The 24,670-nt window shown below is 35.8% G+C and overlaps 4 protein-coding genes, 1 long non-coding RNA gene and 1 pseudogene across 8 annotated transcripts; 2 read left to right on the forward strand and 4 right to left on the reverse strand.

The window, feature by feature from the left end:
• Positions 1 to 4,730: 4,730 nt before the first annotated feature.
• On the reverse strand, positions 4,731 to 6,175 carry LOC104782854 (uncharacterized). 2 transcript variants are annotated; one of them, XR_015597333.1, is made up of 2 exons: positions 5,300 to 6,175; positions 4,731 to 5,021 (listed from the first exon to the last, which is right to left on the reverse strand). It is a non-coding gene; the product is annotated as an uncharacterized LOC104782854 (long non-coding RNA). The 2 variants fall into 2 exon arrangements; XR_767075.3 differs by having other exon boundaries at positions 5,272 to 6,141.
• A 436-nt stretch (positions 6,176 to 6,611) lies between these two features.
• On the forward strand, positions 6,612 to 7,134 carry LOC109132626 (uncharacterized). Its single transcript, XM_019244393.2, has one exon. The coding sequence runs from the start codon at positions 6,661 to 6,663 to the stop codon at positions 6,820 to 6,822; it is 162 nt and encodes a 53-aa protein (XP_019099938.2). The 5' UTR covers positions 6,612 to 6,660; the 3' UTR covers positions 6,823 to 7,134.
• A 2,394-nt stretch (positions 7,135 to 9,528) lies between these two features.
• LOC104782855 (uncharacterized) lies at positions 9,529 to 10,134 on the reverse strand (annotated as a pseudogene).
• Positions 10,135 to 10,384: 250 nt separating this feature from the next.
• On the forward strand, positions 10,385 to 14,482 carry LOC104782857 (electron transfer flavoprotein-ubiquinone oxidoreductase, mitochondrial). Of its 3 annotated transcripts, none has more exons than XM_010507910.3 (17): positions 10,385 to 11,032; positions 11,148 to 11,224; positions 11,312 to 11,418; positions 11,531 to 11,612; positions 11,693 to 11,848; positions 11,943 to 12,017; positions 12,133 to 12,249; positions 12,391 to 12,459; positions 12,576 to 12,668; positions 12,876 to 12,978; positions 13,053 to 13,177; positions 13,271 to 13,320; positions 13,410 to 13,476; positions 13,582 to 13,661; positions 13,775 to 13,903; positions 14,021 to 14,087; positions 14,217 to 14,482. In XM_010507910.3, the coding sequence occupies exons 1-17, from the start codon at positions 10,639 to 10,641 to the stop codon at positions 14,298 to 14,300; spliced, it is 1,875 nt and encodes a 624-aa protein (XP_010506212.1). In that variant the 5' UTR covers positions 10,385 to 10,638; the 3' UTR covers positions 14,301 to 14,482. The 3 variants fall into 3 exon arrangements, 1 of the variants encoding a protein (XP_010506212.1); XR_015597683.1 differs by having other exon boundaries at positions 10,486 to 11,032; positions 12,865 to 12,978; XR_015597682.1 differs by having other exon boundaries at positions 10,486 to 11,032; positions 12,892 to 12,978.
• Positions 14,461 to 20,563, reverse strand: LOC104782856 (flowering time control protein FPA). Its single transcript, XM_010507908.2, has 6 exons — positions 19,986 to 20,563; positions 18,300 to 18,542; positions 18,028 to 18,084; positions 17,126 to 17,937; positions 15,587 to 16,879; positions 14,461 to 14,794 (listed from the first exon to the last, which is right to left on the reverse strand). Exons 1-5 carry the CDS (start codon positions 20,253 to 20,255, stop codon positions 15,619 to 15,621), a joined length of 2,643 nt encoding a protein of 880 aa, XP_010506210.2. The 5' UTR covers positions 20,256 to 20,563; the 3' UTR covers positions 14,461 to 14,794; positions 15,587 to 15,618.
• A 118-nt stretch (positions 20,564 to 20,681) lies between these two features.
• LOC104782858 (3beta-hydroxysteroid-dehydrogenase/decarboxylase) lies at positions 20,682 to 24,584 on the reverse strand. Its single transcript, XM_010507911.2, has 12 exons — positions 24,047 to 24,584; positions 23,781 to 23,870; positions 23,558 to 23,691; positions 23,290 to 23,460; positions 23,020 to 23,136; positions 22,849 to 22,928; positions 22,283 to 22,475; positions 22,093 to 22,195; positions 21,560 to 21,734; positions 21,253 to 21,409; positions 21,098 to 21,164; positions 20,682 to 20,989 (listed from the first exon to the last, which is right to left on the reverse strand). The coding sequence occupies exons 1-12, from the start codon at positions 24,300 to 24,302 to the stop codon at positions 20,841 to 20,843; spliced, it is 1,692 nt and encodes a 563-aa protein (XP_010506213.2). The 5' UTR covers positions 24,303 to 24,584; the 3' UTR covers positions 20,682 to 20,840.
• Between the last annotated feature and the right edge of the window lie 86 nt (positions 24,585 to 24,670).

Here is a 24,670-nt window from a genome sequence, read left to right on the forward strand (position 1 = left end):
TGTATTTGGATTGTTGGGTAAAAGCTTTGCAGATTGCCAAACGAATTTATCTTTTGGTTTGGCTGAACTTAAAGATAGCTTACAGATCTGATCCTCATACTGAGGTAAGTGTAATCTTATTGCGTTAGTGTTTGTAAAAATTTTGTTCGTAAAATTCCTTTGTTTAACTTAAAAGAAAATATGAAAGTTGTGGTTATGATGTCTAGGAACCGGAAGAGGTAGGTCGAAAACTTTATCCCAAACGAAAAGCGGGTCTTCTACTAATGTTTTTGATGAAGTTTGGAATCAATGGTGAGTTTTGGATCTGTTGATGATGAAATTCAGTTAGTGATGTGAATTTCTTTAAGTTCCTTAGACTTGGAAAGATTAATCGAATCAATAGTTATCATCATAATCACTTAAGATATTCCCCCACATTCTCACTATATTTGATGCTTTGTTCGTTTGAATAGGAAAAGCATGCGTTTTAAGAACTCAGTTTCGGATATGTTGATTTGGAGGCGATAGCTATACAACAGTTTATATGCAAGTTCAGCTCAGAATTCTGCAATATGACAGGCTACCTTTTGGTGATAGATGTTTGAGCTTGCTGTGAAATTTGCACCGAACAATTGCTTATAAGATAGTTACAGTACGCTCAGCTGTTGTATATATCTAGCCTTCTTGGCTAATGTTTGGATCTATCTTTCTTTCTATTATTTAGTTTCACACAACGATTCACTTTTCTGTTGTGCCAGCTATATTTCAATCCTGCTTCTGTTAAGATGCTCAGCAATCTAAAGGTTCTGGTAATTGCTGTACTACTGAAGATGATAATGAAGCGACGGTTTTCCATCATATAGGTCAGGTTCAATTATTCTTGGTTACTGTATGTATAATTTTTTTAGTTTACACATATTCTATTTGACCTTCCTTACCTCCAACTCAATGGGATTTAATTTCTTATTTTTTGTTGTAGTGGGAAGCACTTGCGCTCTTGCTGATAGGGATTAGTGTAAATCAGCTGCGTTCTCTTCCTGAAGGTGCTACTACTGTGGCTGTTCCAATTGCTACAGGTGCATACATCTGTACATTTATCTTTGTAAGTACATTTCTTGGCTCTTATATATCCTTCCCTTGGAATTTAGTATGGAAGTGATTTCATGCACAGAGTCTGTTGTAAGTAATGCAATTGCGAACCAAGAGCTGCATCAAAGAAAAGTTGTAATTCGTGCTAGACGCTTATTCAGCACATCATCATGCAGGTTACTATACCATCTTTGGCATCCGTCTACAACGAGTATGCTCTAAAGAGCCAGTACGACACCAGCATTTATCTTCAGGTTAGCTAATCTTGATACACAGTTTTTTTCTCCATATAGCATCAGAGAAATGAACTCTCTTTTCAGTTCTCTGGTCGAGTTGGTTGTGTTAACTAACGATGTGGTCAGTTACTGTCTAGATCAGAACTTTTAGCTTGTGTTATTGAACTTTCTCTGTTCTCTGTTCTTAGGTAGTGAGGTCTTTGTATGAACTTGATGTGAAGACACTATTCTCAACTGGTATCACAAAGGAACCAACCCGTTGCTTTTCTAACGGCAAGTTCAGATGACTTAAGTGGAGAATATTTTATACTTCATTATTGTTTACTTATTAACTCTTTTTAAATGGTATATTTTTGTTTTTTTTGTAACATTTCTTCAAATCTAAATTATATATCTGTTTCACAACATTGATAAATCGGATATTGAATGGTGTAGAAGATATTCAGTTTTTTAACTTCATAGTTAGGTAAACTCTTTGTTGGTATTCCAAAAGATCTCATATACTATTCAAGATTTGTTAAAAACATGACCCATTTTCATTTCAAAATATTTAGTTTTGGATTTTATGTAATTCAGTTGAACTTGATATAACTTAACAAAGAAGTGAAGAACTGTAGTAAAGCCGTTTAAGATTTTTTTTTTAATCAATTACTAGAACTCAAAAATAATAAGTTTAACATTTTTGAGAAAAATGATGAATATTTTAACTTGAATACAAAGAGTTTTCGTTACATAAATTCATTGTTATATTTTTTTTGTCTATCACATAAATTATAAATATTAAATTTGGAAATGAAATATAAGTATTCCACTTATGAATTATGCCATTCAATTTTCAAAAAAAAGAATTGAAATATGTAATTGGGAAATTATTTACCCAATGAATTAACACTGCATATTGTAATATTAAGTCAAACATATTTAGTTATTAACCAGCTGTCTTAATACGAAAAAGGGAATGATAACGATGATCAACACAAAATAATCACTATATTGCATACTAACACCAATAAAACTAATTAAATAAAATTATTTCTAAGCAACAGTAAGCTAATTCGCTCTTTTAGATCATTGTACCAAGATAATCCACGGGCCATCCATCATCACAATTTAATATCAATCTAATAACAAGTCACATGGATTACAAACTAAAAAAACAAGTATATTATAATTCGATAATATATTAAAAATATAAAATTTAAAAGAGCAATTAGCATGCATTACATTCTTAATTAATGCAATGTCGATTTGTTTAAATTAAAAATAGTATTCAATTGTAGGTTATATGTGAGTTTTAAAAAATATAACACAAAAAAATAAATACATATATTTATCTAATATAAAGTCTTAAAATATTTAAATAATTTGTAGTGTATATCAGTGCTTATCATAAAAACACTAGATAATTTCAACCGAAATCGAATCAAAAGATCCAAAAAAACACTAAATAATTTCAACTGAAATCGAATCAAAAGACGAATTGAAAATCTTTAATCATAATATTAATTTTTTTTCTTATAGATATACTCTTAATATAATCAGAAACATATTAATGTTTACGCATATGATTTCATATCATAATAGAACATGTAAATTAAACTATGATTAAAATTCCAATCTATTTATGGTTTTGCGATGAGAAATAGTGGAGAAATGACAGAAATGGGTAATTCATATAATAGAAAACATTGTACTCAAACGATTTTCAAAAAAAAGTTGTGTAATATTATACAATTAAAAATTTAAGACCGTAAAAGGGTTTATTTTTTAACTTAATATATGTTTTACCACTGTTTTTGAAGTAATTTAATTTACTAATTGAATACATATACTTTAAGAAACAATAATTAAATTTTGAGAAAAATTCCAGTCTATTTATGATATTAAGACAGTAAATAATATATATAAACTGAAACGGGTAAGTCGAATAATGAAAAAGAATAAATTGAACATTTTTTTAAAAGGGACATAAATTTTAGATAAAAATATGAAATAAAAAAATATAGGTAGATAAATTCAAGTGTCAAGCTTTCACTAATTTGGATAAGGATTAACTATGCAACATGTAATTAACCACTTTGGAACGAGCACTTAGAAAATTTTGGTATTTTTGAAAACAATTATATAGTTTTGGAAATTATATTTTTTGGAGAATTTCAACTAACTAAAAAAAATAAACATTGGAGAACTCTGGTATCCCGTCTAAATTTCTTACCCAATCTCTTTTAATAAATATTTTCTAACAAGTAATTGTTTAACAGAGAAAAAACATTATAATGATACAGGATGCAACGAGAGACGGGATGAGACGAGAGAAGATGAAACGAGATAAAACAGGTCACCAGGGGATGGGTTAGAACGGGATGTATTTCCCGTTCCAAACTAAATACGTCTAAGTTTGAATTTATTAATTTACATGAAAATAGCGCACATGTGCTATAACACCCGGGTTAATATAGTTCTTAGTCGTTTGACGAATTTAAAATTTATATTAAAATGTTTTGTTCCGTGCTGTAGCACGGATTACTACCTAGTTCTAATTTAAAATAGATTTTAAATTATTTGTTTAATAACAATAGATTTCATTACACTTTTTACATTACACGATTGAATAACATAAAGTTACTTAAAATACCAATTTAAATACATCTTGAGAATCATATGTTACTATTTCCAAATCCAGACTAACAAATTAAATAACGTTTGGATTAAATTTAACGAATGTAACCAAAAAGAATGAACAACTCAAGCCATTGTACAAACAAAAGTCGCGACTCGCGCGCACATGTCTACATAGTCGATCTAACTCTCCCTGGTTATTCCTTCATGTAGTTCTTCTGATTATCAAAAGTCGCATATTTATAATTTTAATAATACTATTAATTAATGTAAAAAACACATTGGATTATTGGTTTGGTTTGGTTCGGTTTATCATTTAGGTTGAGAAAATTCATAATTGAATAGTTGGAATTGGAATGCAGAATTGGATTTGGTTTAGGTCGGTTTGAGTTTGATTTGTTCGGTTTAGTTTGGTTAAATGTCCACATCTACTTTTTTTTTAAACCCAAAAATAAAAAATAGACCCAAATAAAAAATATGATCCAATGGTATACCTCTAGTTATTATTTCTATTGAAAACATGTAGGATTAATTGAATATATTTTTGTTACTATTCTTTTTCTATTTGTATAATAAGATAATAATAAGCATAAAAATGTAAGTTTCATATATTTCATATATTGTTTCTAAAAATTTTACATTTCTCTTTATATATATATATATATATTTTTCCTTTATATAAATATTTTTATATAGAAAATGTTTAAATTTAAAATTGTTAATTAGTGAGATGTAAAAAATAGTTAATTAGTGACATGTAGAATCCTACTTTTATTTACCTATATAGATTTGGGAAGAAACAAAGAAAGGAACAAGGCAAACAATTGTAAAATATAGAAAATATCGGAAAAGAAAAAGGAAAGTCTAATAAGAGATGGGACCTTAATTATATAATTCCATAAGTAACAGAAGTTGTAGTTTTGCATATATATTATATATATGTCAAAGACTGGATTTATCCGAAGGGAAACTCTCACATTCACAAACCAAAGATGATGAAGGAGACGGAGAAAACCCTAACTTCAATCAATCTTCCTCCAAAGCTAGCGAAACAGATAATGGGGTGGCTTCCCATAAGATCTCTGGGCAAATTCAAAACTGTATCAAAAGAATGGAGATCGAATATCAATAGTCTACTCGAAGAAGAATTCGTTGAGAAGAAACTCAGATATACTGTATATAAGCAGCCATGACGGAAGAAGAGTCTATTCAAACATTGTTTATCTAGTAGCTCAATTCCTTTTTTTTAATCTATCTTTTTATTGATATGATCATTATTATATATGCACTTTTGATAAAGCCATTCATTGAACTGAATTTATAGTTACGTCGCTGTATTAAAGAATACCATCATAAAGCCATTCATTGCCTCTCACCCTCAAGAAACACCATCGTTCCGGAACCGATGCTACTCCACATGATATTGGTCACTTTTTGGTTTGCGTTAGCACCCACCAAACGCTATTAGTACTTTCTCGCTTTCTCTAATCCATGGTTTAGAGTTTAGACATATAAGTATAAAACTCATTACCGATTCATATAGACATTTTCCTGTTGTGGAATATTAGTCAAGATCAAGATCAAGAAATGGTCAAGATCAAGAATGAACAAAATCACTCACTGAAACACTAATAGAATCTAACAAACCATGATTGTATTGTATGAAAAAAAAAAAATTGAAACAAAATTCAGATATCATTCGTATGAAAACAATTGTAGCTGCTTTAAATTTGGAGGAAGCCATGGGGAAAGACATCAGATCAAGACTTGACTCCAATCGTGATGAGAAGCTATATAAATTATTATAGGCACAATGCAAAAGGTAGCTCTGCTGTTTCTTATTAAACCCAACAAGCACCCGTGTCTGACTTAATGCCATCAATAATTAAAAACAAACCCCCAAACACACTATTCTCCCATCCATAAACATTCAAAAAACAAAACCAAATAATCTGAATATGTAGCCAAGAGTATTGAATCATGAAACTATTGAAAAATATATATATATATAAGTTCCATGGGTCTTCCTCTGGCATTTGATCTGGGCTCCAAGCGGCAGTCAGGTCGCCATTATAGCGGCGCCTGCTGTTGACTCAGTAAAGATGGAGCCTTTTATTCGTAAAACACGTAAAACATTTCGAAAAACGCACAGATCTGTCATAAAGAAGTTTCAAACTAAACAGAGATGATGATTGATGCGGAGAGAGAACAGAGAGGTATGAATTTGAGATTATATATATATATATAGTGAGAGCGTGTGGGAGATTGCAAAACCCTAGCATTTTGTGTTGTGAATAACGGGTTTTTTTAGCCCAATAAGGCACCCATTAGTTGGGCCCAATATAGCAATTAAATTAAATCAAACGACGTCGTCGAACCGATCTCACGAGTCAAATCAAACGAAATTTTTAACTTTTTTTTTTGTTAATATTAGAATACGGAATAATTGTTTCCTTTTTTTTTTTTTTTATGTTAACCTGTTTTTTATACACCACACTTTATAATTTCTATATGCCAAAACCTAGTCTAAATGTATGGAACTAAAAATAAAATTGATCACTCTCAAATACCATCCACAAAAATCATTGAACAAGTTGTCTAAATTAATAATATACTATATCTGGAAGTTTGGCTTAACATATAAATACACTAATAGTTAAAACTCATGATGAACAGCCACCCCAAAAAAAAAAAAAAAAGGAACAAAAAGACTTTTACGAAAAAAGTGGCGTTTGGAATGAAAATTGCGGTTGTGTCAATGGCCATATGTCTAATGATGATAGTAGCAACGACTGCTACCGAAGTGGATGGGGGAATCCATATCCGACGGAGCTTATCTGATTTTGGTGGAGGTTGTTGCAACGTGTTCATTCACACTTGTTGTTTTCCTAAACATTAACTTATTTACGTTAACATATACTGTATAATATAATTACTTCGTAATTTTTTCTTTATATATATTTTTCCCTTTTTTGCCGAGGCGATTTGATTAGCTTTGTATAAATATTTAGATAAGTGGGTGATTGGACATAATAGTATTGATTAGCGATGTATGTATCTATGAACCAAGTGTGTTTTCTTTTTTGTTAGAGGATCATCATCCATCAATGTAGTAAACGTTGTGGGAAGGATAAAACTGTCCACAGATTTACATTTGTATTGTCTTACATTTTCCTTTATATGAATGGAATTATATATCATTTTGAGTTTAGATTCTAGCTCAGCTTTAAATTAAATAAAATAAACGACGACGGAATATATTTGGCCAAAATTCAAGCTAGCTACGAAGTATCCAATATATGGTTGTAATATAAATCTTGTGAGCATCAACCAATAGTTGTGAACATCAATGGAAATAGAAAAATTTAGTTATAAAATCAAAATTTAAACTTCTTGTGAGCATCTGACGCAAATATACTTACATACATACAAGAAAATGTATGAAAATCCAAGCCTGAAATAACTTGCCTAAAGTCTCCAAGTTTAATCTCACATATGGGCTACGAAACTCTCTAAATTACATCAACCGAGTTTAATCTTTCCCCTATTATGTCCAATCACGCTGCACGCAGTAAGTTTAAGTTAACCTAACGCTATTCTTGGTTGAGCTGCATTTATTTTAATGTTAATTACTATCATATATATGTTTTGTATCTGCATGTAGGATGGGATTGCTTTTGTTGCTCATGTTGTATCATCATTCCAACCAAGAGTTTACAAGCTTTTTTGCAAGGGAAAAGGTTATACATACTCTCTCAAATATTTAATTAAATGGCCGTAGAGATTTGGAACATTTACGACTGACGATGGTTTGTTATTTGATTGACCCTACAGAATTATGTAAATCGCTATGGAGGAACAGAATGAATATAGTAGTTGCATATTTTGTTGTCCATTTGCTGTATAGCTTCTGTTGCTTTTGTGCTTCAAAGGTATTTTTATCTATTGATCAAAGTGTGTTAATTACTTTGGATGATCTTTCGATTTTTTCTTTTTATAATATATAATATGAGATTATGTCCATCATATAAAGTCAATATGAGATTCCTAATGTTATTAATTGTTTGACCTTTGCAGTTTATACTTCTTTTTTTTTTGTGAAAGGACCTTTGCAGTTTATACTCATGATTTTACTAACCAATGTGTTGTCGTCCTCATTCTAGCTCGTGATTTTTGGAGGTAGCCTATTTCTTTTTATTGTTTGAGAAAAAATATAATTTGGGTTATAATTATACTGAATTCTTTAACTATCTTCTCATTAATTATTGATGATATTGTCATTTGTATTAGTAGTGTTTGTACCTGCACTCACCACAATTTTGATACTCTCGGCCGTGAGAGCCTACTCCATGCGGTCTCGTCTTTTCTTCAGGACTTGATTTGATAGGGAATTCATCTTTCCTCTTGTAATTCTACGTTGGTGATACGTTAGAAAATTACACTATTTTGAATCAATGATGTTTATGTTTCTTATACCAACGTTTTAGATATTTATTGATATACCGACTACACTTTATTTATCACCAAATTAAAACCATCATCATCGAGACATAATTAGAAGGCGAAGATAGTAAAATATGATTACCATGAAAAAAAGGAGGTGAATTCAAGTTTCCAACCACTCAACTCAAAAAGCAACATAAACGGTTGCCCTCTTTGAAATCGTATTAATGTGGCCATTCTTAAAATATCCACATTTTGCGTACACCAAGTTAAATACCATGTCATAAAATACTCCGGTACTAAAGGTATAAAATTAAGAATAAGATTCGCTCAAATACCATCCACAAGAAACATTCAATAAGCTATCTAAAATAGCAATTTACTAAAATTGGGAGCTTGGTTTACCATATAAATAACACCGATAGCTACACCCATAATCATCAGTCAAAAATTCAAAAAAAAAACAAAATAAAAAAATTCAAGAAAAAACAAAATACAAAAATAATAATAATGGCGTTTGAAAGGAGAAGTGCGATTGTCTCTATTGCCGTATTGGTAATGATCGTAGCAATGACCGCAACCGAGGTTGAGGGCCGCATTACTTTCGGACGGTACTTATTTGAAGGCGTAAAAAACAGAGCTATCAAAGTTGATGAGGGAAGGCAATTATATGATTTCATTGGCGCAGTGAAGAGTAAATCTTGCTGCAACAAAGTCATCACTTCATGTTGTCGTAGTCCTGCTCCTGCTCCACAGCCTTTTGCTCCTGCTCCTCAGCCTTCTGCTGGATTATATTAATTATATTATTGCCTCCTCATTTATTCTGATTTTATGTGTTCATTTTATATAAGGAGTATTAATTAACCATATATCTAATTCAAATAACTGGACCACTAAAAAATAATATTCCTAGGAGTGATGTCCACATATTGGTTTTTTTTTGTTTTGTTTTGTTTTCTTTCTTTGTTTTTAGATAAAACGTTATAATTGTGGATATATAAACTGTCCACATATTTGTATTTTTTTCCTTTTTGTATTATCTTTTTGGGTGAAAATGTAATTTTATATCTAAATAAGACATACATTTTCTTGGATAATCAAGTATTGGGTATCCTTATTATGTGAATTTCGGGAGCATTAATTCATAGTGGTCATGAAATCAATGGATCACCAAAATATATAGTTTTGATTTCTGATTACATATTATACCGCGTATACAATAACAGTAAGCTTATATATTCAAACCTTAATTCACTCGACAAAGTCTCCAACTTGAATCTGAATGTGGGATACACGAAACTCCCCAACGAAAACACGTACGTATATATGTGTAAATGAAACCAACTATTTACATGTATCTGTACGAAGAGCAACATCGATCAATACTCTATAGGCAGGGCTAGATTAATAATTACTTCATGAAATTATCTCTGTGCCCCCACACAAGAAGTAAAAAAATCCAACACTACGAATGAAGCAAGAGTAGAAGCCAAGTTTTGTCCTCAAAACTCTAATCGCAAAACGTCTCTTGGTCGTACCTTGACGCACTTCCGAAACCCACCGCTCGGCGGACTCGTTGATTCCTTTCATCGACTTCCTTAGCTTGTCTTTAAAACCGAAACTCTCTGATCCCATCAAGTCATAGCTTGCCAACACCACCCGTCTTCCGTCCCGATAACATTTCTGAGAGCAGCGTTCTCTCTGGTCATTGTGCGGCAGCGTTACATAAGCGTACATGTACGTTTGTTCCGGCATCATAAATATAACTCAAAATGTAGGGTGTGTATATCATCTCCACTAAAGTTACTACGTCTATATATACGTACGAGAGAGAGAGAGTTGGGTGAGATTTTGGTTGAACAATTATGAAATATTGCGTTTGATGGTGGTTGGTGACTGTGTTGCACCAAATATGGAATCTCATGTGTTATTTGGTCTTACGCATCATGTCACCATATTGCATATGTACGTCGCTATGTAATTTTTCAATTGGTTAGACAAATCTTAAAATTTGATTAATATACGTCACGATCAGTTTCATAATTTTACCGCAAAAATATTACATTAAAAATATTAGTTATAAAAAAACATTACATTACAATATTACATTATTAATGTTATATTTTTAGATAAAGAGAGAGATATGAATGAGGTTGCCACATCATCGCCGAGTCAGTACGAAGCTTTTGTTAATGTCTTCTTCAGTTCTTCTTAACTTAATCCTTTCCTCAATCATCATCATCCTAGTTTTACTCAGTAGTGATCCATCATCATGCATAGATTCCTTGTAAAGCTCTCTTCTTCTTCGAATCAATTCAGAAGCTTTAAGAATCACCGTCTGCTTCTCCCTTTATTACCTTCTTCAAAACCTTTTACCTCATCCCCGTCTGTGTCGTCGTCACCTCCGAGGCACTCGAATCGATCTTGGTATCCTTATTCCGTCGAGTTGTTTCGAAAAATTTCACCTTTAAGCTCAAATTCGAGGACTTTAGGAGTGAATGGGAGGGGTATCAGCAGTGAAGCGGGAAGAGAGTCGATAGAGTACGATGTTCTGATTGTTGGAGCTGGACCGGCCGGTTTATCTGCTGCTATGCGATTGAAACAACTGTCTCAGGAGAAGAACGTTGATCTCTCTGTTTGCGTCGTTGAGAAAGGAGCAGAAGTAGGTCAGTTTCCTCTCTCTCTCTCTCTCTCTCTCTCTCTCTCTTTCTCAATAAAGTATTGATCTTTATATGCTCTTTTAGCTCTCTGTAATTTGGTTGTGAAATTTCATATATGTAGGAGGACATATCATATCTGGTAATGTCTTTGAACCTGTGGCATTAGATGAACTTCTACCTCATTGGAGACAAGAACATGTTTGACCCTCTCTCTCTTTCTCTCTTTACTTAGTCTTGTATGCTCGTTGTTTAAGAACTAAGAAGAAACCATATATATGTTTGTAGACACCCATTAAGATCCCTGCTTCATCTGATAAGTTCTGGTTTTTGACGAAAGATCGTGCAATATCACTTCCTTCTCCGTTTGATAACAAAGGAAACTACGTTATCAGGTATTGTGTAAGAGAGAAACGATTACTTTTGATTGTTAATACAAGTATTATGTCTATGGTTAAGTTTCTTTCATTTGAGATGTTTGATATTTGGTGGTGCTTGTATGTGCAGTTTGAGTCAACTGGTGCGTTGGCTAGGAGGAAAAGCTGAGGAGCTTGGAACTGAGATATATCCTGGCTTTTCTGCTAGTGAGGTAATTTTGTGCTTCTACTTGTGTTTAGAGTCTTGAATGAATACAGTTGATGTTTTGCATAGCAAACGTTTTTTTTTCAGGTCTTATATGACGCAAGTGATAAAGTTGTTGGGATTGCAACCAAAGATATGGGTATATCCAAAGATGGTTCCAAGAAGGAGAATTTTCAGCCAGGTGTTGACATAAAAGGGCGAGTTACACTATTTGCAGAGGGATGCAGAGGATCATTGTCCGAGGTCAGAGTAACCGTTTTGGTTATAAGGATACACACACGATTTGCCTGCATTTACTGCTGATGCTCAAACGAACTTCTTACTCTCATTTGTGCAGAGAATCATTAAAAAGTATAAATTAAGAGAGGAGGTTAATGCTCAGCATCAGACATATGCTTTGGGAATTAAGGAGGTAACCACTTCTATCCTTGATTAGTTGTAACTCGAATTCAGGTTTACTTAGTAGTTTCTCCGTGTAAACTGTTGGCCATATGTCATTTTAATTGCTGATACTTTTAGTATAACAGGTTTGGGAGATAGATGAAAGCAAGCATAACCCCGGGGAAGTTGTTCACACATTGGGTTGGCCCTTAGATCGCAAAACTTATGGAGGTTCATTCTTGTACCACATGAACGACAGACAGGTAACTCATCTCTCCCTTCTAAGATTCTTTGGTACGGTTGAGAAATTATTGTCTTATCTTTTTCTATCTGTGTCTTAATCAATACAAAACTTATCTTCCAGTTTTGGTAGCTCAGTTTGAGTTTTCTTTTCAACCAAACAGGTTGCGCTTGGCTTGGTTGTTGCCTTAAATTACCACAACCCTTTTCTGAATCCGTATGAGGAATTTCAGGTATGTCAATTACTCATTACGATCAGACGTTTTACCGGTTACAATGAATACCTTTCTAATAAGGCAATTCAAAATTGAGAAGTTTGATGAACAATATTATTTTATCCTCCAAACAGAAACTCAAACACCATCCTGCCATTAAACGCATCTTAGAAGGTGGTACTGTGCTTCAGTATGGAGCTCGTACTTTAAATGAAGGTGGTTTTCAGGTGAGTTGAAACTTACTCCCTTAAATACTGCTGCCTTGATTCTTTGAAAGCAGTACAATTCTCATTTTTGGTATAGCCATTTTCTAAAGCATGTAATGTACATACATAGTTTAGTTTGATTGACTGGGAAACAAGATTTCTGGATAGCATCGTGAATTTGTTTGGCATTTTATAACATATTTGAACTTGATGCTAGTAAAATTTCAGTCCATTCCCTATCCAGTTTTTCCTGGAGGAGCAATAATTGGATGTTCAGCTGGTTTTCTCAATGTACCCAAGATTAAGGGAACGCATACAGCAATGAAATCAGGTCACAATAAATCTTTGGTAAAATTCGCTGTCCCATAACAGAAATTTCATCTTAATGTCATCAACATGTTACAGGAATGTTAGCAGCAGAGGCTGCATTTGGTGTACTTCATGAAGGTATAAACATGAACACATACTGGGACAACTTGAAGGATTCATGGGTGTGGAAGGAGCTCTACGCAGCTCGAAACTACCGTCCTGTACGTAATATCATGAACATATACCAACGCATATTGTTTCCTATCTAATTGATATTTCCTTGAAGATAAGATCTTAATCTCTAATCCTTGCAGGCATTCGAGTATGGGCTACTCCCTGGCTTGGCCGTGAGTGCTATGGAACAGTAAGACCTGGGCTTGATTCTCCTTTTTGCAGTGTTTGTATGATCATTTCTTTTTGCTTTAAGTGAACTATTTATGTTTGATTATGCAGCTATATACTGAAAGGAAAGGTCCCTTTCACGCTCAAGCATGGGAAAGCTGACCACGAAGCAACAAATGTAAGTATTACAAGCACTTGAACTATATCAATTATAATTAGATCGTCCACTGAACACAGACACTGGTAAACACGCAACTGTAAGTCTTCCTACATTGTAATGCAGCTTGCTCGGAAATGCACACCAATTGAGTATCCAAAGCCAGATGGTGTTTTGTCATTTGATGTGCCAACTTCGTTGTACAGGTTTGTACCATGACACAAACCTGCATCTTATTTATAATGTATAAGTACACCTCCTATGGTATTTCCGAGTGGTTGGTTGCATCTTGAATGTTGAATGATGATGATGATAACAGGAGTAATACCAATCATGATCATGATCAACCATCTCATTTGCGCTTGAGGGATCCCAAGATTCCAGAAAAGGTAAACTTTCCAGAGTATGCTGCACCAGAGTCACGATACTGCCCAGCCCGTGTTTACGAGTAAAATAACTCACTTACTCTCCCCTCTATCTCTCCATATGAAATTTGATCAATAGTGTAACTTCCTGAAACAAGATACTCATCATGGTTTGTATGTTGATTCTAAACTTAAAAAAGATATGTCGAAGATGAAGAGGGAAAGCCGAAACTGCAGATCAACGCTCAAAACTGTTTGCACTGCAAGGTATGCATCACTCGTTGACTTTTTATGTACTTTTTTGTTAAATTATATGAAAGGTATGCATCACTCGTTGACTTTTTATGTACTTTTGGGGAAGCTGAAATTGTTATTTTGTTTCTAAATATGTGAAAGGCATGTGACATCAAAGATCCTAAGCAGAACATAGAGTGGACGGTGCCTGAAGGAGGTGGAGGCCCTGCTTATTCCCTCGTGTAGTCTCCAAAGTTAAACAAACTTCTCACTTTTACCATAATTAAAACTCAACAAAATCGTATGTCTGAGTTTTTCTTTTTATAGTAAATAATGTACGTAAGCTCTAGTGTTTTGTTTGTTTGTAAACTTTCACATGATTCTAATGGGCATACGAGAAAGTAGATTAATAAAAGTTGGGTTCTCCATTGAAATATCATCAACAATTTTGACATAATGTCGAAGATTTGTTTTATAAGAGTAACAAAAATAAACTATTTAAGAAAAGAAAAGAAAAATCTAAAAATCACAGTCAATTTATACAGCCTTTCTTTTATCTAAACACCGCAGGGAAAAACCTAAGAAAGAAAGAATAACGAGGATGAGCTAAGAGCACCAAGCCTTCTTCTTCTCTTTTTTTTTGCGTCTGTAGGACTTTGTTCGTACACTTCTTACTATATAGCACAACGCCTCTCTCTTGGTCAGGCAAGTTTTACCGCTTTTAGCTCTGAAACCACCACCTACACAGTTTCAAAACAGGTATAAGTTAGTGACACGGCTTCTCTAAGCTTCCTTCCTCCAATTCAATCACTTTTCTCTAAGTTCATAAAAAGGCATATCACACGATTGAATCTGTTATTTTCTCCTTGGTAATTTAAGAGGTTTGGTTAATGATAGAGTATCATCAGATTGTTCATCTGAGTTTTTCTCGGACAGCATTTACAAGTCTATCAAATTGGATTTCTGCAAGCAGTCGTCTTTGTATGCATGCTCTTTAATGATCGCAGGTAAGATTCTGTAACTCTTATCTTTTGTATTGAAGCAAAGGTTGTTATATTTCTATACAGGCAATTAGAACTCCTGATCATCACAAAGTATATTCTTATCACATTTACGAAATTTACAAATCCAAGGTATGCTAGTAACCAACCGTTTACACACACATACGCACTCCATCGTAGCTCCACAAAAACAAAGGGGATTCAATAAAAAGCAAAATTTACATGTCATAAGAAGAATACCAAAGTAGATGTCATATGTATGTCATATGTATACCAGTAGGCATCCACAATGACAATGCAAGCAACAGATAAAAGATGTATTTTCAACAAAGCAATCCTACGTTTTTCTCACAAAAGTTCATGTACCCTATATAAAAATGTAGACTAAAATGCTTCAGCTTTTACACAGATAACTCTACAGAAATGTAAATAGATTGCAAGAGAAAAACAGGGAGCACATGCTTTTATCAACAGAGCTTATGCTCATTCAACTCAGTGATCAAACAAAGGGTGAAGATAGAGATGATTTACCTTAAAGATTACGATGGCGGGTGGAGCTAGTTTCAAGGCCCCTGTCCAGCCGGAGTACCTGAAGACTGTTGCTGCTGCTTCTGCTGTATCTGGAGAAGAAGGTTTGCGGCAAACTGTAGTGTTGACTGGTATCTCTGGTTCTTATCCACCTCCCCATCTGTTGTACCTTGACCAGCCCCAGAGAGCAAAGGCTGCAACTGTGGTGTTTGGCTTTGTGGCTCTAAGTTTGCCTTGTCAGCTGGTGGTTGCATAGCAGCTTGGAATTGGGAAGGATTTAAGTTATGCGCCTGATTTGTTGTAACGGCATGATAATTAGCTTGCTGATAGCTTGGACGACCATAGTTTTGGTTTGGCATGGAAGCTTCTGGTTGGTATTGCTGTGTCATGGGCTGAGAAACAGTCTGATTTGACGAACCCTGTGTGTACATGACATAATTATTATGAGGCATATTTGGTAACGGAGACAGCTGAGGCATGTTAACAGATTGGCCTTGGTATTGCACGTTGCCATGGACCATTCCGCTAGAGTAGTTGGGGTTGTTTGAAGCTGCTGGGTATCGCAGAGGGGGAGGAGGAGGTAGCTGCCCGGCTGGAGTGTACTGATTTCCATATTGCTGGAATGACTGATTTGACGGTGCTTCTCCATTGTACAGTCCATTGGATTGAGGTACTGTGGAAACAACTGTTGAAGTGCCTGACACAGTTTGGTGACTCTCGGGGGCAGTAGGTTGAGAAGTTGCAGGGAGAAAAGATGCCAGAGTCGCTAAAAGCTCCGGAGTTAAACTAACCCCAGCTTGAGGCGCTGCATTGTTAGGTATTCTGAGAGGCTCGCTAACGGATGGTTTTGAAGGAGCTGTCAAATGTTCTGGTGCACCCATGTTGTAATTTTCCCTAGGAGGATATAAACTGTGACTGGCATTGGCAGGTGAATCCCGGGCTTGATCCGTATAAGGCAGAGGATTGTACTGAGTTTCATGTCTGTATGATGCTGCAACAGGAACAGCTGGCGGAGGCAACTTGAGAACAACACCATAAAGCCGTTCTGGACCAGACACTTTGAGTACATCAGTTAAGAAATCTGATGGAGGCACCAAGAATAACGTTGTTCCATCATCTAATTTGGCAACACCTGCCCGATTTTTTGAGCCAAGGTAGCGGAGAAATTCAGTGTAAGACGCAAAATCTTCTTGCAAGTTTGGTAAGAAGAAAACGATTTCAAATCCAATGGCTTCGGTGTAATGTTTGGCGAGCATATCCAAACCAGTTCTTGCTGAACAATTGATGACCTCAGGGCTGTAAATTCAATTAAAAAAACAACCAAAGTCAGCAATTGAAAGAAACGTCATCAGTTAAATCATAAATGCATTAGCACCACGTAAATCAAGACATCTCAGAAACTACACAAGCAATAGTCAATCCTACAATTTACTACCTAAAATAATGACCTCTAACTTCCATCAAGAATGTAAAGAAAACATATGGTTCTCTCTAAAAGAATGAAAACATTAGAAGGGTTAAAATACTGTAAATGGTACTCACAGTTTAGTTTCAATCCCTTTTCCAATAGGTACACAACGAGCACAACAGACAGGAGTGCCACCCTTGGCAATCATTCCTCTCCACATGTCAGAATCAGAGTGACCACGAATAGGCCTAGCAGCAACTGAACCACTTCCATATGACCTCTCATCTACACCCATTGGAGTAAAACCGTCCACCGATCCATCTCTTTTGGCTCGTTTACTTTCCCTGTCCAACTGAGCAGGATCATATCCTTCCCAAGAACCAGGGTTTGACCTCGTACCTTGTGCAGGAGATGGGAGGATTCCAGGCCCTGTTGGAGATGGGAGTATTCCCGTTCCATTTGGTGATGGCCTCCTCCAGTTTGGCTCCTTGCCTACAGCATCGTTGTATTCTGAACCATTATAAGAACGCTCATTGCTACCTCTGAAGGGCCTCATAGACCCAGGAATTCCAGTAGAATGAGAAGAAGCTACAAATGACGGGTCATTGTTGTACATATCTGGCCTTGACCGTTTCACACCAGAGTAAAAACTAGTATCATCTTGCTGAGGAGGCAGCTCATCGTTTGAGTACATAATTGTGATTCTCTGATCCCTGTATAACCTCCCCTGTAGCTCTTCCTTTGCACGGCGAGCTTCCTCCGCGCTTCTAAACTCCACAAGTGAAAAATGCATTGATGGGTAACTTTTAATCCTCTCGATCTCACCAAAGAGTATCATTGCATTGTGTAGCACTTGCTCATCTATCTGAAGAGTAGGAGGGTACACAACCCGCAGAACCTTACTTGGCTGGACACCTCCTTTACCATCTTCATATGAGTGAGGATACTGTAAAAATATACCAAAATGTCAAAGCCAAACCTACTCAAATAACCATTAACAAGAAACATGCTATTTTCAACTTTTACGAGTACTAACCTGCGGTTTCTGATTCATATTCCCATTCCTGTTATCATAGGAGCCAGCCCATTGTTCCTAAAGATAAAGAAAAAGTAACTTGATTTCAGAATAAAAACGATGAGCAGACTCTACTATGGAATATGAAAGGGTGCTACAAAGCTGTAAGAATTCACTAGAAAACCAGTTGATTCGAGTAAATACTGCTCCTAGGTGCAAAAGATAGAGCTCAGCACTAAAAGTCTGATGCAATTTTTAAAGTAAACAGAAATAAATGTCACAAGGGCACTTACTTTTCTTGGCGCTTGTGAACGAAGAAAATCAACCCGCAAATAGCTACCACCCATTCGCTTTCCATTCATGCTCTTAGCCTGTAAAGCATCATCCATCTCATAATAATCAATGAAAGCTGTCTTGCGTTCTCTAAGAAACCTAAAATCCTCGATCTTCCCAAACTTGCTGAACTCTTCCTCCAGCTCATCCTTAGAGACATTAGGGCTGATTCCACCCACCCAAAGACTCTTACAAGGTTTTGCCTGCAATAAGAAAAGGCGCATACATAAGAAGGTGATATAATATTACCCAGATAGGTTGCAGAGAATAGAGCTTCAAACATCAAGGAACTTAAACACACAAACTAACACATAATTCCAACTACATTACGACACCAATTGGCATCAATCGCTATACTAAACTAACAACATCATCTTCCTCTATCAATCAGTGTTAACAGTCTATCTAGACTAAACACACATCTGGTCTGCAGGAGAAGAATGTCGATCAAAAAGCTGGCAAGACATTAACGTTCTCTGCAAGGCATTCTTGTCTTTATTGCTGCCTGAGTCCCCAATAAACCAAACCCTGGACACTCCATTAACCACTTAAAGCCCGGGGAGATTGAAATTTGAGTATGCCTGCAAATGAATATTTTTCTTGATCACTGCAGATATACCAATCCCAGAACGGTCGTGAAGAACTCAACCCCTTGAGGAACGAAACTGGGAAAGCCTAGATTGTACGTAGGGCAAGAATTGAGGAGCACGTTTTGTTCTTCAGAAAGAGCGTTTCAAAAATAAAAGCATCTCTTTCACGGTGAGACATCTACTACGTATCTGATTGGTAGAGTTAACCAATTAACAACCACGTAATTTGTCTTTACTGTAGCATCCATGATAAACAAACAAGCCCTACACTACTCCATAACTGATATGGATTTGTGCAACCAATACGTTTGCCGGTTGTTGATGATATCTCGAGTACCCCATAGACGATTCTCCACACAGTTTGGTTTTTGCAGGAAACTGAACTTTTAAACTCCCAATTTCTTATCTATTTTGGGCCTTTTGGCTGATGATCGATGATATGCTGCTAACTGCTTCCATATTTTTCACCTTTGCAAATTCCGCAATTTAGTCACACTGAGATAGATTTAACATCTTGGGCGAACCTGAAATCAGACTCTGCTAAACGCGGATACAAATCTGTAGATAACGCAAATGATACCGTAGACGACTGACATTTGAATCATCAACCTTTTGCATAACGTAGACAAGAATGAGTTTGATGTATTCTTTTGTGCAGCTCATTCGATAAGAGTGTTTATATATATATATAATGCTTTGACATGCAAATTCTTCACGTATAAGCTCTCTTTGTGGTTTCGGTTGGCACGAGTTTGATTAGACGTTGTTGTAGAATAAAACCAAACTAATTTGAGAAATTGCGTTTTCTCTCTCTTTTTTTTTTTTTTTTAAAGATCGGATCGGATCAGGTTTAGCCTTCTGCTATGAAAGAAAATAAAATCTAGGTTTCGACTTTGATTTGTACGAGGAGAACTCAGATTCAACACACAACAGATAAATTTTAACTAAACAAGCAACACTAAAGTTATGTGAACCTCCTGGACTATGAATTCGGTAAAACAATAAAATCGTTGAGAAAAGACAATCAAAGTTAGAGAGCAATAGATAAGAACAAACCGGTCGCGCGAATTCGATTTTAATCTGACTTCCGTTCAAATCAGCTCCTTGAAGAGCCTCTTTCGCAGCCACAGCTTCCTCCACATGTCTGTAGTATATAAACGCGAATCCACGCGAAGAATACGCCGTGATTCTATCGATATCGCCGTATCTTCCAAACAACTCGGTCAGATCTGAGTCTGTCGTTTCGATCGTGAGGCTACCAACCCAAAGGTTATTCGATTTGAAACCCGAATCATCGGGTCTGATTGGCTTCATGGCTAACGCCATCGTGGATTTGGTTCAGTTGGCGATAATTCTACGAATTCGATTCCTTCTGAATTGATGATTGTTTTACCTTTGCGGTAATGAAATTTCGATTTCTCGACGAGAGACGAATTAAACGATGAAGCAGTATAGTACGTTGATCAAGAAAGAGAGAGATATTTGAGTTTTAAAATCCAACCAGTAACACAGAGGAGAAGAGAGAACCCTAGATAAAGAGTTTGAAGACGAAGAAGATTAGATTGAGAGAGAGAGAACAAGATAGAAGAGAGGCCAGAAGGGTATCGAAGCGGCGGCTTTTAAAGGGCTTATATAGATGATAGAGAAACTTCCCCTTTATTTATTTTTTTTTTTTTTATTATTATTATTTTAATTATTATTATTATTTGGGAATCCGAAACGAAACGCTGCGTTTTGTGTAGGCATGGCAAATTGGTAAATAATCGTAATTATATATATTATATTATTATCCCTCTTACTCTTTAAGTTTACATTCCGAAATATAGCATACTGTTTGTACAAAGACATCTCTAATAACTGCAATTAGTCTCTGGAACTGTTGGGTGTTCGTTCAAGTGGACTCTGGAAGCTTCACAAGAACATTGGTTTAGCCGGAGCATCAGAAACAGGCACCATCCTTTTAACAACTGTTAAGCATTCGACGAAGATCCTGGCTAGGTAATAGAGCTCAAGCTCGTATTGCTCGTAGATGAAGAACGCCGTGAACGAGAACGACATCACTGTTCAGCAAAGCGTTCAGACAATTTTATGGACAGGACAATTTTTCGGATGCTGATGTTTTTTAATCATGTTTATGAAGTGTGAAAACAAAAGTTTTGTTCAAGTACCTGTGAAAAGAAATGCTGCCAATGAACGGGATAAGATCAGTTTGAGGAGATAGAGGGATCCTGCAATCTGTTTTTTGGTTTCAAGAAACGAGAGAAATGAGTTTACTTCCATGTTTGCTGGGCATTGGATAAGTGTGTAGAGAGCAGAGTTGTACCTTGAAGAACTTGATCCAGTCTCCTCCTCTGCTTAGGGAGTTAAAACGGTCAACTCCGTGGTTCCACACAACTACGACATCTTTGCTAAAATCTCTCACAGCTGACTCCGAGATCTCAAATCTCCACGGGGGTATTTTCTTGACTTGAAACCCCAAACTGTCAAAATAAGCAATTATATAACTTAGCTGCATATAGATTTCACAAGAGAAACATATATACATGGATGCATCACCAAAATTGTGGTGTCACAAAATAAGTTTACTATCCTCTATAGTGCTAACTTAAACATTCGGAATTAATACTTACATTTTTGACGGCACAAAAGCAAGTCCATAGAGAGCAACAGCAAATAGAAACAGGAGTTGGGCTGCAGATGAAGTAAATGACTTTCCAGAAAAGAAGAACCAGTAATATAACAAGTTGAGGAAAACAAAAGAAACGAATGTTTTCTTCTCATTTCTCCACAGCAAGATGTCTGCAACTGCATGAGAACATAGATGAAAAGTCAGGTCAATTTAAAGAAATTAAGATTAAACGCTTGCATTGACCCAGCGTTTGTTTATATGTGCATGACATAAAGTTGGAACTCGCATAAAATCACATGGTCTGGAAGCAGGTGTAAATGGATCAAGTAGATACTTCAGCAAGTTCTAGACATCTAGAAGCAAGAAATCTAAATTAAGAAAAGAGATAGATCAATCCAGGTTTAGCCTTATTAACATGCATCATCATACACATAGCTAAATGAGACACAGACTTAAAGCAATATAACTGAATAATTAGCCAAGAACACTTTCAAAGGGCATTATTATAATTGTTAATAGCGAGATGGTTCTAACCTTTACCACAGCCAAGAAGCTGATCTGCAGTAGATTGAATGATCGTGTCATCAGACTTCTCAAGATCCCGAGAGAACCACTGAACCGTTGATGCAATACCATCCTACGATCCAACAAGAGCTAATGAATCCAAGGAAGCTTTCAACCAGCTGAATATGATAAAAACAAATAAAATCCAATTTAAACTCACTTCAAGTGTCACAACAGGTGTGTAACCAAGATGCTTCTTAGCTGCATTGCAGTTAAAAGTTCTCATTGATGAAGCTAACAGAGAATACTGATGAGCTGTGTCATAATTACTCCCAAGACCCTCCTTTTCGTGTGTCCATTTAAGAAGTGAGAAAACAAACAAAACCAGCCGAACAGGAAGTTTAATAGATGGTCTGCAATTGACGAGAAGAAAAATATCAAAACAAGTAAACCAGAAAGTTGGGTCTAAGGATCTGAAACTTATCAAAATGATGAATATTTAGATATTAGGAGACGGAAACATGTACAAGATAGTAGCTATCCAAAAAACAACATAATATGGCCGTACTCGAAACAGTTCCACTAGATAAGGTAGATTATGACATCTATCATTAGAAAAATACTACGAATGCAGATGCTTTAATAAGGGAACATTCAGGGTAGGTTCATAAATTCTGAGGGACCTTCGACCATGCCGCAGCAGACACCGGATAATCAGGAAATAGCGAGAGAAAGAAGTTCACAACAAGTTTCATTGTATCAAAAACTGTTTGGATGCTCATTTACCTTGGGTATCCCAGACCTCCAACAATGTGGCTTACAAAGTCCAAAAATCTGACCGGCTTGAGGTTTGTGATAAAAAAGTCCTACATATAGTCGGCACAGAACAACTTTCATCAAATATAACAGTCATGCGTTTCAGGAGTGATTTGGCAGATACATATGCTTCAGAGTTACCTTTCCAGCCACATACTCCAACTGTGAATCTAATGCTTCTGCGGCGCATATATGTGCATGAGAAACGTTCTCAGAGTAAGTGAAATCAGACATATTTTCACCAGTCCCGATTATAAACTGAAATTTTAAAGACCAAGACAGTCATTCTCCAAACAAAAGAAACCCAAGAATACATCAAGCTCAAGGAATCTCTTATTCCAAAGGGAAAAACTACCAGGTATCGTTAGATAATAAACATAACTCAATAATGTGATGACATAATAATAAGACCTTTGCATATCCGGACTTGGCTAGATTCACAAGGAAAGGTACAAACTCCGTGTCACCAGGTCCAAAAACAATGCTAGAGCGAAGTGCACAAGTTAAGAGACCATCACGGGTGTTAGCAAATTTGATCAAAGCTTCCGCTTGAGCTTTAAAGTCTGTCAACATGGATTGGAACTGCAACAGAATCAGAGCAAAACAGTTAAACAGATATCATCTCTGAACAAGAGCAAAAAGGAAAAAAACCAACAAAACAATCATCCTCAGGGATTACCTTCAAGGGACGTCTCAAGGATTCATCACCATCATGTATAGGTTGGGAGCCATCAAAAACAACGTCAGCAGTACTGTTGTAGATAAGTTTTCTGACTCCAGATTCACGACATGCAGAAATCACATTTCTTGTACCTATCAGGGGGTCAACGACATATACGATTAACCACCCAAGGTTAAAGTAATAAAATGGTAAAGCATTTTGAAGTGAGCAAGAACTTTACCTTGAACAATAACCTTGTAGCAGTCAAAGTAATCATCGGAACGTAAATCAGTAGCTCCCATGTAAAATACAACATTGGAACCCTCAGTAACTGCAAAGAACAAACAAACCATATGATGTTACAATCACATCCCAACATCTAAAAACACCAAAACTCAAATCAGAACCCAAAACTCTCAAAAATCCAAAAAAATCTCCCACAGTATTTTCTCAGATACCAAACACCGATCTGTCCAGCATTCATACAGAGAGAAATAAGAAGCAAACCTTTAACGATCTGAGGTTTATCACGAACATCGACGGAGTGGTAAGAAGCACGACCGGAGGAGAGAGCATCCACAAGGACCGAATCGGATTCGTCAAGGTTTAGAGAGTGAGCGGAATCAGCGACTCGTACTGTCCAGTTTCCGAGGCGAAGCAATCTAGAGACAAGCGATCTACCAATGAACCCTCCGCCGCCAAGGACGACACATGTCTTGAGGTTGAGATGAGAATCGCCATGGACGGAATCTTCTCCCTCCATTGTTAGGATCGCCGAATTAAAAAAAAAAAACCCCAAGCTCTCTATTCGCTTTTTTCCGATATATCGAACTCGCGCGAGTCAACTCAGCGAAAAAGGTCGGGTCGGGTTGGATCAGTGCACAAAAAGCTGAATATACTACTAATGTTGAAGGGTTGCTTTGGCGGGCAGATCATACGCTTGCAACCTCTCTCTCTCTCTCTCTCTCCACTCGCGAAACCTTTTAGCGTTTCCATTTTTATTCTTCCGCTACGTGATAATAATTTAATACTGACACTTTTTCGCATAAATTCCATTAAATTAGACTTTAAATATATTAAATCATGTATTTAATAAGCTATAATTGTTGTATGACTTTTTCTTTTTGTTAA

The sequence above is a fragment of the Camelina sativa genome, chromosome 4 (genome assembly GCF_030686135.1).
Source record: "Camelina sativa cultivar CO46 ecotype springtype chromosome 4, ASM3068613v1".
Lineage (NCBI taxonomy): Eukaryota > Viridiplantae > Streptophyta > Magnoliopsida > Brassicales > Brassicaceae > Camelina > Camelina sativa.